General features: G+C 32.8%; 2 protein-coding genes across 3 annotated transcripts; one reads left to right on the top strand and one right to left on the bottom strand.

Annotated features, from left to right (window-relative positions):
* Window positions 1-1389: 1389 nt before the first annotated feature.
* On the top strand, window positions 1390-5843 carry LOC144557946 (protein S-acyltransferase 10-like). Of its 2 annotated transcripts, XM_078306616.1 has the most exons (11): window positions 1390-1547; window positions 1653-1767; window positions 2505-2579; window positions 3066-3135; window positions 3234-3349; window positions 3459-3492; window positions 4385-4494; window positions 4587-4673; window positions 5245-5328; window positions 5424-5489; window positions 5572-5843. In XM_078306616.1, exons 1-11 carry the CDS (start codon window positions 1463-1465, stop codon window positions 5768-5770), a joined length of 1041 nt encoding a protein of 346 aa, XP_078162742.1. In that variant the 5' UTR covers window positions 1390-1462; the 3' UTR covers window positions 5771-5843. The 2 variants fall into 2 exon arrangements, with proteins under 2 accessions (XP_078162742.1, XP_078162744.1); XM_078306618.1 differs by lacking the exon at window positions 4587-4673.
* A 547-nt stretch (window positions 5844-6390) lies between these two features.
* Window positions 6391-10041, bottom strand: LOC144557945 (lysine histidine transporter-like 8). Its single transcript, XM_078306615.1, has 5 exons — window positions 9446-10041; window positions 8642-8775; window positions 7721-8145; window positions 7502-7633; window positions 6391-6980 (listed from the first exon to the last, which is right to left on the bottom strand). Exons 1-5 carry the CDS (start codon window positions 9844-9846, stop codon window positions 6489-6491), a joined length of 1584 nt encoding a protein of 527 aa, XP_078162741.1. The 5' UTR covers window positions 9847-10041; the 3' UTR covers window positions 6391-6488.
* Window positions 10042-13833: the final 3792 nt, after the last annotated feature.

The raw sequence follows: 13833 nt of genomic DNA, 5'->3' as shown, positions 1-13833 counted from the left end.
AACTTTCTGCGCCCTACAGGTACACACCACTTGACTTGTTAATTTAGAGGATTTATTTTAAAACGTTAAAGAGTTTCTAAAACTTCCTTAAAGCCTCCTCTAAGTGACATTAGGGACTACAAATCTATGTTGTATACAACAGTGATAGTGCCGTATGCGACATAGAGATACGTCGAAACTTATATTTTGCATGATTAGAATGATAGGAAATCTGAACCCTAGAGACTCTCTATCTATTAGTCAAGCTTTACTAGTTATAATATCTTGATTGCATTTATCACCACCACCTCAATTTCAAAAATCCGATAACCTAAACTAGTAAAAATTATTAAAAAACCAATACACTAACTCTGTGGATCGACACCCCAATCATAATACATGATAGAATCATGCACTTGTGATCTGAACGTAAGTAAAAATTAGAGTTTATAAATATTTAAAAGTAATAGTATCATTTTTGTCCATCAAAAATACAACTAGAAGAAAATAAAATATAACTAGAATAATATAAAATACAACTAAAAGAAAATAAAATGCAACCAATAATAGATAAAAGACAACTAATAAAATATGAAAGATAACTAGTAAACTAATATAAGATAGTAGAAGAAGATTAAAAATAACAGATCAAATAATACTTCCCAAATAATCTTTTAGAATTAGTGGAGTCGTACTGTTGTTTTAACTTTGTATGAATCTCAAAGCTGAAATAATACTGCCCATGCACTAATTCGAATCTCAAAACAGTTGAAAGCAAATCTCAAACCTAAAGATAATTTTTTACAGGAGACTCTTCCCGGAGAATCTGGACTCCCAGACTCACAGAGGCTGAGATCTATCGAGACTTTGCCACAATCCGCTGTAGTGGGACATTGATTTCAATATTCAACATAGCAACGAATAGCGAACTCCATTATTTAAAGCCAATAACTTTTACAAACAAAAAAAAAAAAAAATAGCGAACTCCATATTTGCGTTATTATTATTCGTCACTTCAAAGTGGGATCCACAAAGATAATCCTAATCCAAAACCATTTTTCCGTGGTTTCATATAGCAGATCTACCTTGCCTAGCTTTCAAGTTGAGGAAAATTAGACGTGCGCAGCGCAGTGTGAATTCATATCACCTTAGGTAACAAAATATTTCCTTTTAGATCTAGACCGTTCGATCAGAATTCGCACGAATATTAAAGTAGCACCATGCATTTAACCTCGGACTGGTGGGTCGGATTCTGATCGGACAGTCAGATCTAAACTCAAAATTTGAGCATCTTCAGAGGGTCAGGACTTGCGCAGTGTGCGGTAACGCCGGTAAGTTGGACTCCCGGAGTAACGAACTAACCCCGTTCTTCTCCTCTTCCTATTTCTTCCCTTTTTTTCCTCAAAAAAAATTTCTTCCCTTTTCTCTATTTGGCGCCGTTTCTCTTTCTCTTTCTTTTTTTGTTCTCTATGCTCCGGTTTTGATGGCGACCGCAGATAATCTATGCGTGCGAATCCGTGACACGCATGACAGGATCTCCGATCGATGTTCTGAAATGTCCGATCGAGGTTCGGATTGATTCTAGCTTTCTTCTATCTCTGTCCCGCTTTGGATCTTCATTTTTTTCCCTGTTGATAAAGTTTCTTTCTTTGGTGAATTTGGGGTAATTTCAGAGAAGAAATCTAAATGGAGCGCCAAAGTGATGCTGGTCTTGCTTCATGTAATATTTGTGGGTTTGATTTTTGTCCTGGATCCGGATTTGCTATGGAAAAACAATGGCATGCCATGGTACTATCATGTTCTCTTCTGTTGGTCTTTTAATTTTATTGTTATTTTAATTTCGGTAGGTCGCATAAATTTGTCTATAAGCATGAATTATGCAACTTAGTAGAAATTTTAGAGTTGAGCTCAAATTGAAATGCATTAGGAATTTATCTATGAAATCTTGCAATAGAAGTGAATTTTTTTTTTTATGAAAGGCATACGCCCTGTTTCATTAACATAGTCTTACAAATTAACTATATGAGATGAGCTCATCTCAGATCAAAAGCAGATCAGTTCTTCCCTCAAATTACATCAACCGTAATATAATCCTACTTATGGCTGAAAGAGCCCTAGTACTAAGGAAGAAAAAACATAGTAGCTAATATCATTATTTACGGAATACAGGCATTTCAAAAAAGGAACACTCTCTCTAAATTCCTTTACTCTTCTTCTGCCACAGATGCTCCACCAGTGTAAGGAAAAATCTGGGTGTCTTTCAGCTAGAAAAAATATATATATAATGAATCATCAGATAGAAAAAAATAACATAAAGCTTTTTTGAAGTGAGGTTTTGTTCATTTTTTCAATTACAAACTGTGAGATTTTGGGTTTTAAATAAATTCTGGTATTTTATTTACTGATATGTATTCATAGTAGACTTCATTTTCACATCAATCTTTTGTTTTCTATTGATTATCCTCAATGGCAGATGCATGCATGATTTTGATGTTACTCATTCAATACTAATTTTACAATTACAGGTGGACTATAATATATCTGGCACTTCTTTTAGCAACCATTGTCCAATATTTCTATACAGCCTACTCTCAACCAGGGTTAGTTTCTCTTATGATTTATCAAGCCTATATATTTTCTTTTCTCTGACAGACATAGAATAGGGCTTGACATGATCGATAGTAGGAAAAGTGCAGTAAAAGATCGGTTGTTGACACTTGTCAGGGTGCTATTGGTAACAGTGCTTAGTGTGTTTGGCAACATGGAATGCTACTGGAAAAGAGTGTCCTTTCTCTCAGGGTGGAACTACAAAATTGAGATCTGTAGGGAGGGTTGAATAAAGTTATTGTAGTGTAAATTTATTTTATAAGGAGGGATATAAATACTTATACAAATTATAAAATACAAAGGACAAAAATGCTAATTCTAATGCAAGATGGCAATGAATAGCAAATTTGTGTATGGCAACTCCTTTCGCGCGGAATAGCACTGGTATTCATAACAGTTTTACATAATATCAAGGTGGGTTCTATTTTGTAGTTTGTTTTCTTGAACTTGGTTATCTTTATTTTTTTCTTATTATATAGGTTTGTAATTGATGCAATGCGAGATGGTAATGAAATGCATGCCACCTTTGTTAACACGCACAATCTCCAAGTATGGTAGCATCTCTCTCATTTCCTTTTAAGTATTACTGTACCAATTTGCCTAGCTAGATTTTTATGCTATTTTTATACCTATTTTTGATGGTTAAGAAAAGACAATCATCATCAAGAGGAGGAAATTTAGGTCAATCAGAGAATCCAAACTCAAATTCTTCTCACTGGTTTAAAATAGTGTCAGATCTGCACCCTCCGGGCACATCCGAAAGGTTTTCTTTTGTATTCTTCTTTAACATATCAATTTCTTTTTTGTTTTATGTATTAAGGTTTATTCTGTTTGAAATATGACTGTATTGCTGTTCTTCTCTTATCTTATAGGGAGTGGACTTGTCCATACTGCAATATCTACCAGGTGAAACTTAAATGGTTTAATGTGGTTTAAGTTCACCTCTCTAAAATGATGTAATCCAAGTATACCACTGGAAAACATACATGTAAAATTCCATATACCTTAGACAAGATCTAATAATTCTCAACAATATTGATAATTATTCAAGTTAGAGCTACTCCATACATACATACATACATACATACATACACAGGTTGATTAAGTGCATAGGACATGCTAGGTGTTTTGTAGTTCTATGATGAGTAGATAGGTATGTAAGTGTATATGTTTTTTGAGATAAACGTAAGTGTATATGTTAAATGAAATGATGATAAATTACTCTTTAGCTTTTATCGTACGAGGCTGTACTGCCTTGAGTAAATTAGGCATTTAGACGAATAAATTATATAACTCATTGTAATTACTTGTATAACAAATGAGGATTTTAAATATATTATTTTCGGCAGTAGAGGGTTCAACTGCCAGAATTAAAAAAGTTAATGTCTTTATGCACAATCAAGCATACATGCTACATGCTGATATACTATTTCGAAAAAAATAAGGGTCATATACCAACCTTTTTAGTAACCTATTATACCCAAGTTGTTCTTTTGTATTGTAGTTAATTTAAAATTCTAAATTGCACAATGGAAAATCTGAACCATTGTTCTGTTCTATGCCACAATTAAAATTTAGTGTTTTTTTGGTACCAGACCACATGCCAAAATTGGAACGAGATGTTTTTTTTTAAAAAAAAAAATTGGAATATGAATTTTGAGCATTTGACATAACTGTAGAATTGGGACATGATGGGGGCATAAAAAGCAGCATTTGTAGGAACATGCATGTTTTATGATTTTATGCAAGGGCTTCTCTAATAGTTAACAAATTATATTATTTTGGAATTTCTCTACAGCCACCACGGTCCAAACATTGCCACGAGTGTGATAAATGTGTGCTCCAATTCGACCATCACTGTGTCTGGCTTGGCACTTGCATTGGCCTGAAGAACCACTGCCGATTTTGGTTTCTATCTGTTTCATCTTTTTGTTTGTCTTGTAACCTCTGCTGTATTATATTGCATTGCTTAGAAAAAAACTAACGGGGTAGTTTTACAGGTGGTATTTATTGTTACAAACAAGCATATCTGCCTGGACTATCATCTTATACTTTTATTTCTTGCGACAAAAGATCCCTATGGCCTGGTAAGTTTGTAAGAGTGAGGCTACGGTACTACATAGCGCATATTGGTCCGTACTATGGATCATTATCTCCATTTTCAAAGTCCAAACAACCGATCTGAACCGTTCAACATGATCTTGATGTGAAAATGTACTTGCAGACTAAATTTACATTTTTTTAGAATTTTTTTACTATTTATTTGGATAGGCAGAAAATCACTAGATCTAAAGATTCTAAACCATTGGAAAGTAGTGATTTTCTACCTATCTAAATAAATAGTTAAAAAGTTCTAAAACATGTAAAATTTTGTCTGCAAGTACATTTTCATATTAAAATCATGTTGAGGTTCAGATCGACTATTTGGACTATGTAAACAAAAATATTGATCCGTAGTACAGACCGACCCGTGCTATGGATAGTACTATAGCCTCACTCAGTTTCTAATATGTTTATTTTGTGGGTTTGGTTCTTCTTTGAGTTTATTCGCTACTGGTATGGATTATCTGGTAAAGTGTTTTCTTTGGCTTCTTGTAGTAGTACCTTTTAATAGTAATATTTGTTACTAGAATCTTATTAGGATATTTTTATTTTCAGGTGGAAGGATTTTCTTGCCATACTTGCACTTGTCATATTGACTTTAATTTTCATCTTTCTCTTCCTCCTATGTATTTTTCATAGGTATGTTGAATAAAACTCTTTATATCAAACCACTTGCTATTTCCACCATCAGAAAGACGAAAATATATAAGACAATTTTTTTTTGTTAATTTTAGTTATCTTGCCATGACAAACCAAACAACTTATGAGCTTGCAAGGAGGAGACGTGTTCCGTATTTGAGGTATGCGATGCACTCGTTGATACCTCTCTGATATTCTTTTATCTTTTATATGTATGATTTTACAAATTATTTCTTTTTACAGGGGTTTTTCTGAAAAAGTTCAACCATTCAGCCAGGGCATTTGCCGTAATTTGTATATGTTTTGCTTATCAAGTAAGAAGTCGTATCTCCTAGAACCTATTCCCTCTGCAGAGGAGCTACAAAACCGGGCAGCATCTCACCCATGGCTTGACTGTATTATGTGCAAATGTTGTTTTGGGTTTAGCAATTCTTGTCTTTGATTTGTTTGTTTTATTCTAACATTGTTGCAACTCCCACATATTTAGTGTACAAGTATTGCAAAGAGAAAATTCAGTTGGCTTTTACTTACCAATTTTAAATATTTCATCTTTCACATACCTGCTCATTAAGTACGAGACCTTCAACTTTTTTTTGTGTCTTTTTTTTATCCTATTTGATGTTTCTTAGGTTCATGTTCTGGTAAACAATGACTATTACTCTTTTTAGTGGGAGTAATTTGTATTAATGAGTGCCCGTTCTAGCAATTGAAGAAATTTGAGAAGTTTCCAAGGGCTGATTTGCTTTTTTGTTTACTGTAACTGGTACCTTGCTTGTTTTTGTGATACAAACTTGATGTCCGTTTACTTATTTTGGCAGGTCTTTTTGGATAGCTATTTGTAGTTGGTTTAGTTTAAGCTTGATGTAATTCTGGTATTTTGATGTAATAGGGTTTGTAAATAATAAAATAATGGTTTTTTGTCCCTGCTGTTTGGTACCAGACCTGAAACAGTAGTTGATTTCAACAGAAATCGTTAGGTGTCATCCCAATTTAAGCCAAACAAAAATTGGTATTGATGAGTGCATTGACCCAAATTCGTGTTCATTTGCTCAAAATAATTGGGAAAATCCACTCATTATATTCTATAATCAAAAGAGAGCTTGTACAACAGGAAAGCTTCAATTTTTTGCTCACTGGTAAACTGTTGTTCTAATCTCTCACTATGACGCCGCCTTGAAGAAATGCAGATCTACGCCTTGCTTTATTAGACTCCAAAGGGCTCCGACTGTAAGCACAACACTCAATCCCATGCCAAGGCTACCCAGAACCCAATTCAGGTACCAGGATGCATTTTTTTGTTTAGGTTTTGTAACTGAAATCCACATAAAGGACGGATATGCCAGGGTAATAGGAAGTGCAATTCCACCAATGAGAGCTGCTAGACTTGACAAAAAGGGAAATGCAACGGCTATGAGAAAACCAATCCCTGAAAATAAGATCCGAAACCCGCTACGGAGCCATTTCGGGCACGGTTTGTTGTGCTTGTCTACATACCCAGCCTCCATTTGGTCAAATACTGGCATTGCATAGAGTTGGAAAGATGCTAAACAATTTATGATGACTAGAAATATTGTCAAACCGAGCACCGACCGGGGAAGGTCAGTCATGTGGAATGCATAGAGAGCACTCAAGAGCCCATTTGAAGAAGGTACCTGAAATGCACAATCAGGGGTTATGTAAAACATTTATCTAGGAATCAGGGGTTATGTAAACCAATCTTCTGTGAGTGAGGTTATGTACTATTGCGTAGCACATATTGGTCCGTAATAGGAATCATTATCTCTATTTATAAACTCCCAACAATCGATCTAAACCGTTTAACATGATGTTCATATAAAATGTACTTGTAGCTCAAATTTTACATTTTTCTTGAATTTATTTTACTATTTCTTTAGATAGGTAGAAAATCACTTGATCTAAAGATTCTAGACCATTCAAAATTAGTGATTTTCTACGTATCTAAAAAATAGTAAAAAAATATTAAAAAATATAAAATTTAGTATACAAATATATTTTCATATGAAAAATCACACTAAATGATTTTAAGTGAACTAAGAAAAAAATATTGATCCGTAATACGCACCAATCTGAGCTATGCTAGTATCATAGCTTCGCTCATCTTCAGTAATCAATTATTGAATTCTTCGATGGTATAGTAATTGTATAATTGTACCTTATTTCCATATGCCCAAAATCCACCTATGGCCATGGGATAGAGACAACACGCGACAATTACATAAGCTACTTTGACACCTTTCCACATTGGAACACTTGACGGATGCTTTAGACTTGATGGCATAGTAGACTGGATAATGAAAATTAAGTCATGATGTTAGGAAGGTTAATTAATTTCCAAAGAATAACAACAGCAGTATTAATTAATAGTATCTACCTGTATCTCAAGCACAAGATTATGGCCCCTAAATGCAAAAGCAATGATACCAAGTCCATTAAGTATATCAAGAACTCTATCTAAATCAGACTTGGCAGGAGAATCATACGACACACCGGCCACCTGTCCTTTGATCACTGACAAGACCCATATCAAGGTGCAATACACTACGGCTGTGGTCCCACCAACCAGAGAGACACCCGCAATCGAATTCAGGTTTGGCAACTGTGCCAGAACTGTTGCCAGACAGATGAATACTAGGTACCACTCGATTGATGTAAGCGGCTGTGAGCTACACCCGGTACCACACACCAGTTGGAAAAATAATTTCATGCAACTTCCTCCTACGATGATCAGTGCCGAGCATATACCAGCTGACAGGTACATGATCGGAAACAGAGTGAGGAACTTTCCCAATTTTGGACCTGGACAGAATACAAAAGTGCATTTGTTAGATCATTGATAACTAGTATAGTACAGAATAATCTCAGAGTCAGTATTGATTTTACTAGGGGGGGGATTTCATGTATATTCCTCAAAATTCGTCTAAAATTCATAATATTTATCCCTCAAAAACAGTATTGATTTCTTTAAGAAAAATGTCGGTCTTCTAATTGATCAATTTTGTAGGATAAATAGATTATTTCTCTACTTTTGACGCATACACTGTGACATTTAGATACATGCTTGTATAGAAACATAACCCATTTGCTCTCAAAAATTGACCAATTAGAAAACTGACATTTTTCTTACATGCTATATATATTATTTTAATTTTCTTAATAAAGAGTAAAATAGATACTTCATAAATTTAAATGATTTTTTTTGTATAACTTGCTCAAGTAATGTTGGGCTCTGCCTACGGGCTTTAATAAAAAAACAAAAAATAATAAAAATAATGTTGGATCAAAGTTTAATTACCAAAGACGCTCATCGCGAGATGCATGTATCGACTGTAGCGGATCCCTGGAACTGCTTCATGCATTTGTATCAGTAACCAGAGAGTGTACATTTGCCATATGAAAGCTACTGTAAGACTAATTGTTGCCCACGTCCTGTAAATGAAATTTATTGGTAAAAATTAATATTAAGATTGATTAAAACAGCTCAATAATTATTCAAACTACTTTATTTCTTTACTCTGTTTATTACCTTCTTTTGTGGCACGCCAAGAACAATTGTTAATTATTAGCCTTGATATATATTAATGTAAAACATTTTGACTTTGCTTTTCCCCTTTTTTTCTCCTTAAATCTGATACTTAACCACTTGAAATTTTAGCGTCAGTGATTCACGCATAACACTTTGGATATTCAAATTTTTTGGATTTGCTTAACACTTTGGTAACCTTACTAATGAAGTGTTGTTTTGTAAATTTTCTATGCTGAAGTCAACTTACAGGTAAAAAATATAGGTCCATGAAATAAAAAAAAATAACATTCCTGTTAATAAAAGAGAAAGTTAGAACATACTGTATCTATATCATTATCAAAAGTGAAAACCGTAGTTTAATTCAAATAATAATAAAAACATGCTTTAATTAGTTAGCCAGACAATCATTAAATGACGCCGTAATAAAAAATTAAAACATCATTGTCTGAAATTTCATCTCTTGAAAAAAAATAATACTAGTATGTTGTAATTTCTTTAGTCACACAATTGGTGGATGTCACTGTCTCTGTCTGGTACTGCAAACATCAGATTTTTTTTTTTACATGTACATACCAGCCAAGGTAGGTGAATGCAACAGGCAACACAAGCGCTTGGAAGCCGATTCCGCAGCTGAGGTTATGAAATGCCGCATAATACGAATTCCCACTTCTCGACTCGGTGATCGGAAGCCAGGCATCTTTCGGGTCTAATTTGGTCAAGTGACCCAACTCCTCTAGATGACCCTTCATAGTCACTATGGCATGTCTGATTGGGCTAGCGAGTGGGGTCATAAACCGTGGTGTTCGAGGTGTTCGAGGCGTTCGAGGTGTTCGAGGGGTGGCCGACTGTGGTCGTGGTGAACGAATTACATATGGAGAATGAATCTGGGATGGTGGAGCCGAGACAATAGGGGTGGCAGCCTCCGGTCTCGGTGTCGCGGGGACAGAATTGATTTCATTCACTTCTATAGACATGATGGATGCAACTTGAGAGGATGATATTGTGAAGGCTATGTGGAGGTTTGTAATGGGGTTTATTTGGAGTTGTATATATAATTATATATGGTTTTAAAGACTTAATTTGAAGTCAAATAGTCAATGCATGGAAATTGGAATGGAATGGTTTGGTGGAGAATTGAGGAGATGGTTGGTGGATCATCTTATTTGGGTGCCTTTTATGACCAGACTTTTTTATTTGTAGATAGAACTAATATAAAAATAATAGAGAATAATAGATAAATTGTATATAAATTTTGATTTCATAAATGGAACAATTTTTTTTTTTTGGATCTTTTAGAATTTCTTTTATGAGCAGGCATCTCTCCTATCTCTTGTCACAAAAAGTATATTCCTAAACTAAAGAAACCAAAATAAAATTTCGGTTCTTTCTATAAATTTTTGGTTCTATGAATCAAAATTTTATGAAATCTATCTATTATCCTATATTACTTTTAAATAATTTTTATAATAAAAAATATGTTTTAGGACTCGTTAGGTTTTCTGTTTTGTCCCTCGTAACCTTTAAATTTGCATAATTAATTAAAGTAATGTTTTAAGAACCGGACGACGAAAGATATCGGCTAATTAATTAAAGTTATTAACCAACCAGTCGGTCAAATTGGTCTTAGCAGTAAATTTTTTACGGAAAACATTGAACAATATTTACGGAAAAATCCGATTTCTTGCTCCCGATCTTCAAACACACAATTGATTGATTTTTATGTGGTAATTTTCCAAACACAAAATTAATTAGTATAAATTCAAGCGTAAAAAAAATTATAAGTTAATTTTAATATATTTTTTTTACTGCTTAATTTAATACTAAACTAATTTATAAATTTGATATGTAAACGAATCACTTTTAAAGTAGATTAGTTCCAATTAATGGTTTGAATTTGTTGTTTAAGGTCAATTTGATAGATTTTGATGTTAAACTCACAAAGAAATTAGTGAGCTTAAGAACATCTTTAATTTTACTCGTATTATAAGGCATTGTGTCATGTAACTATTTGGTATTTTGTAAACGTCCAAAAAATTCAACGACTATTTTGTAAACGCTCAAAGTTCAACAGCTATTTTGTAAGCACATAAATAATTCAATGGCTAGTTCTTTCCATAGAACAAGAGAAAATAATTGAAGTACAAAAAATGTGATTGTATTGCACTGAGCATATTTTGAATGTTTGAATGTTACAAGTCTTGCACAATTATTTTTTTAAGTTTGTATTCCTCAATTAATGTCAATTGCAACATATTTAATTAATATAACGTACAATTTTTTCATAAAAAAAAATATAACGTACAATTTATTGAATGTTACAAAATTCTTTTGTTCTTAAAATAATAAAAGACACATCCCGAAACGCAAAATTTCGAAATTTGTGTGTTCTTTCTCTTCCTTTAATTCTTTTTTTTTTATTACATAAAATTTGGTAACGTTGTATCACAACTAGTTGACCTTTCTTTTTATGAGAAAGAGACTAGATATTGGATTAAGGTGTTTATTTTTTAGGCCCTCAATTGAACCAATACAAAGTAATAAAAATGAATCGATGTTATAGTGAAATCTATGTATATAAACTGTGTGCATGTAATGATATAATAATAAAATTAAGGTCACATGTTTTCAGTGAATGTGTACATAACTACATACTGTGTAAATACGCTATTGACTAAATTTTCAGTAGAAGTCATTTTTATATTCCTCATGTTTGAATATATTTTGAACACTGTTTTAAATTCCACAGTGAGTTTAATATCTATACACACTAGAATTTGTAAGATTAGGATTTAATTGAACATTGTTCTTATTGGTGAGTGATTTTATCACATAAATTATTATTTTTTGATAACGTGAATTTATTTATCTATCGGGACAAAACAAACAATAAATATTTACACCATTTATGCTTTCAAAATTAATATTCAGAAGAAAAGAAATTAATCATGTTGTGTGTTATCTTCTGCATACATTACATAATACTAGTATCGTGTCCGTGCGTTGCAACGGAGTTATATTATAAGATTAAACTTTAAAATTGAACATATAGATAAATAAATAAAAAATAGCAGTAGAAGATAGCATACACAATTTTTTTTGCAAGATTATTTGCAACACAAATAATCCATGTATACTAAATTCGAAGAAGGAACAAATAATTGTTTTATTTCTTCAACACTAATGGTGAAAAAATATATTTTTATTTATTTATACCAAATAAGTATTGGTTATTAAAGCTAACTTAATAAAGATGAACATAAATTGTTGTTGAAATAAGATGAGTGAAACTATAGTAAATTCTATCATTTTCTTCCAATTATTTTGTTGCATTTTGAGATTTTCAATCAAGAGATTTTGAAGGTTGAAATCACAATTGGCCAGTATGATTCTGGTAATCTGGTTATGCTTTAGATTTTATGTTTTCAACATTTTATGTTTTAAATTTTGAAATGCAATAAGTTTCAAGAGAAATTCAAAAAATGCACTTAATTTACCATATTCGGATGGATGATAAATGTAGATGTTGGTTTTTGTGACTTGTGCAAATATCACGAAGGAGTAGGTCTATATGAGTATTAGAAATTTATGTAAATAAGTTTTGATAAATGATGCTAATATGCAACTATAGTCACGACCTATATGAATTGAGTTTGAACATAACAGTAAACGTACAATTTGGCTGGATATAGACCCCTTAAATATAACTTAATTTACTTACCAAGTGATATAAAAAAAAAGAGTTGATTTGTTTTGTGGAGGCCTTAATTTTTTCCATTATGTCGAAATAAAGAAACAGAGAAAAGTTTGATTCTATACAAATAAGGCAAAATAAGAAAAAAATGAAACTAATAAAAAATCACTAAAATGTAGTATATTTAATTTTAATTGTAACATATTGTGTGACCATATGTGTGATGAGTATATTTTTAACTATATTTAGACTTCTACACGTAAAAAAGATATATTTAATCAAAAGAAGACAAATTGTTTGATTGGAAGACTGAGATTAAATCTGAAATTTTATCTTTCAATTGTAGCTGTTGGCGGATCGGACACCCAACGTGCTTAATAATATAATGGAGATATGCGTGCATACAATCTAAATTTTCCAAATACATAATTTCATATTTTGTAGGGGAGATGTATGTGAAAAGGACCACCAAAATTGACTTGTGCGGTTGTGCTCCATGGCAATTGACTATAACTAACCCTATCACTAGGCTGCTGAGAAACTATATATGTCATTCATAAATACAAGCCTCCAAAATCCCATGTCTAGTTGATAAAATCAAGTCGTCTGTGGCTACAAACGAACCAAATCATGTAGCGGGTCATTTATGACATAGTGAGTACTGAGCCGAAATTTTTAATAAACCACTGTCAAAAAAAAAAAAAAAAAGACGATTGAAACTAAGAAATTCAAAAAATATCAGGCGGCAATAACAAATGGTGATTCTATTCTTGAAGGCCGTCATTTATCATTGTGGCCCCTCAAAAACAAAAACAAAATACCTCAGCATATAAGCATATTACAATGAATTTTTTGGTTTTTGAGGGGCCACAACGACAAATGATGGCCCCCAAGAATAGAACCACCATTTGTCATTGCTATCCTGGTATTTTTTGAATTCTCCAAAATTTGTGATTTTTTTTGTGAGAATAGTATTAATAAAAATTTTGAGAGTACTGAGTAGCGAGAATAAGCATTCTTGCAAGCACTGAAAAGAGAAATATTTTTTTTAGTTCTTAACTTGCTTATTGAGTTGACTCGCTGATTTTCTCTCTATGTCGCTCGCTCGCAGGTCTTCACGTCTTACTCGCTTTTACTCTCTTTGTGTCGTTTCAACTCTTACCCGCTCTGTCGCTCGCTTGCCGGTCTTCAGCTATTTGGAACTCTCATGCGATCAAGAGATTTGATATAAGAAGGCACAAGGGTGACATTGGTGCAGGAAAGCCTCTCA

This window comes from Carex rostrata, chromosome 8, assembly GCF_964058835.1.
Source record: "Carex rostrata chromosome 8, lpCarRost1.2, whole genome shotgun sequence".
Taxonomy (NCBI): Eukaryota; Viridiplantae; Streptophyta; class Magnoliopsida; order Poales; family Cyperaceae; genus Carex; species Carex rostrata.
The sequence above is the reverse complement of the archived record's forward strand: the minus strand, read 5'-3'. Positions and strand labels throughout refer to the sequence as shown.

Coding starts and splice junctions, on each gene's coding strand:
- LOC144557946 (XM_078306616.1), top strand. CDS start 1,463: ATGGCGACCGCAGATAATCTATGCGTGCGAATCCGTGACACGCATGAC. Junction 4,495..4,586: donor AAGAACCACTGCCGATTTTG/GTTTCTATCTGT, acceptor GTAGTTTTACAG/GTGGTATTTATTGTTACAAA. Junction 5,329..5,423: donor CTCCTATGTATTTTTCATAG/GTATGTTGAATA, acceptor TGTTAATTTTAG/TTATCTTGCCATGACAAACC.
- LOC144557945 (XM_078306615.1), bottom strand. CDS start 9,846: ATGTCTATAGAAGTGAATGAAATCAATTCTGTCCCCGCGACACCGAGA. Junction 8,776..9,445: donor GCATTCACCTACCTTGGCTG/GTATGTACATGT, acceptor TTTCATTTACAG/GACGTGGGCAACAATTAGTC. Junction 7,634..7,720: donor ATCTTGTGCTTGAGATACAG/GTAGATACTATT, acceptor TTCATTATCCAG/TCTACTATGCCATCAAGTCT.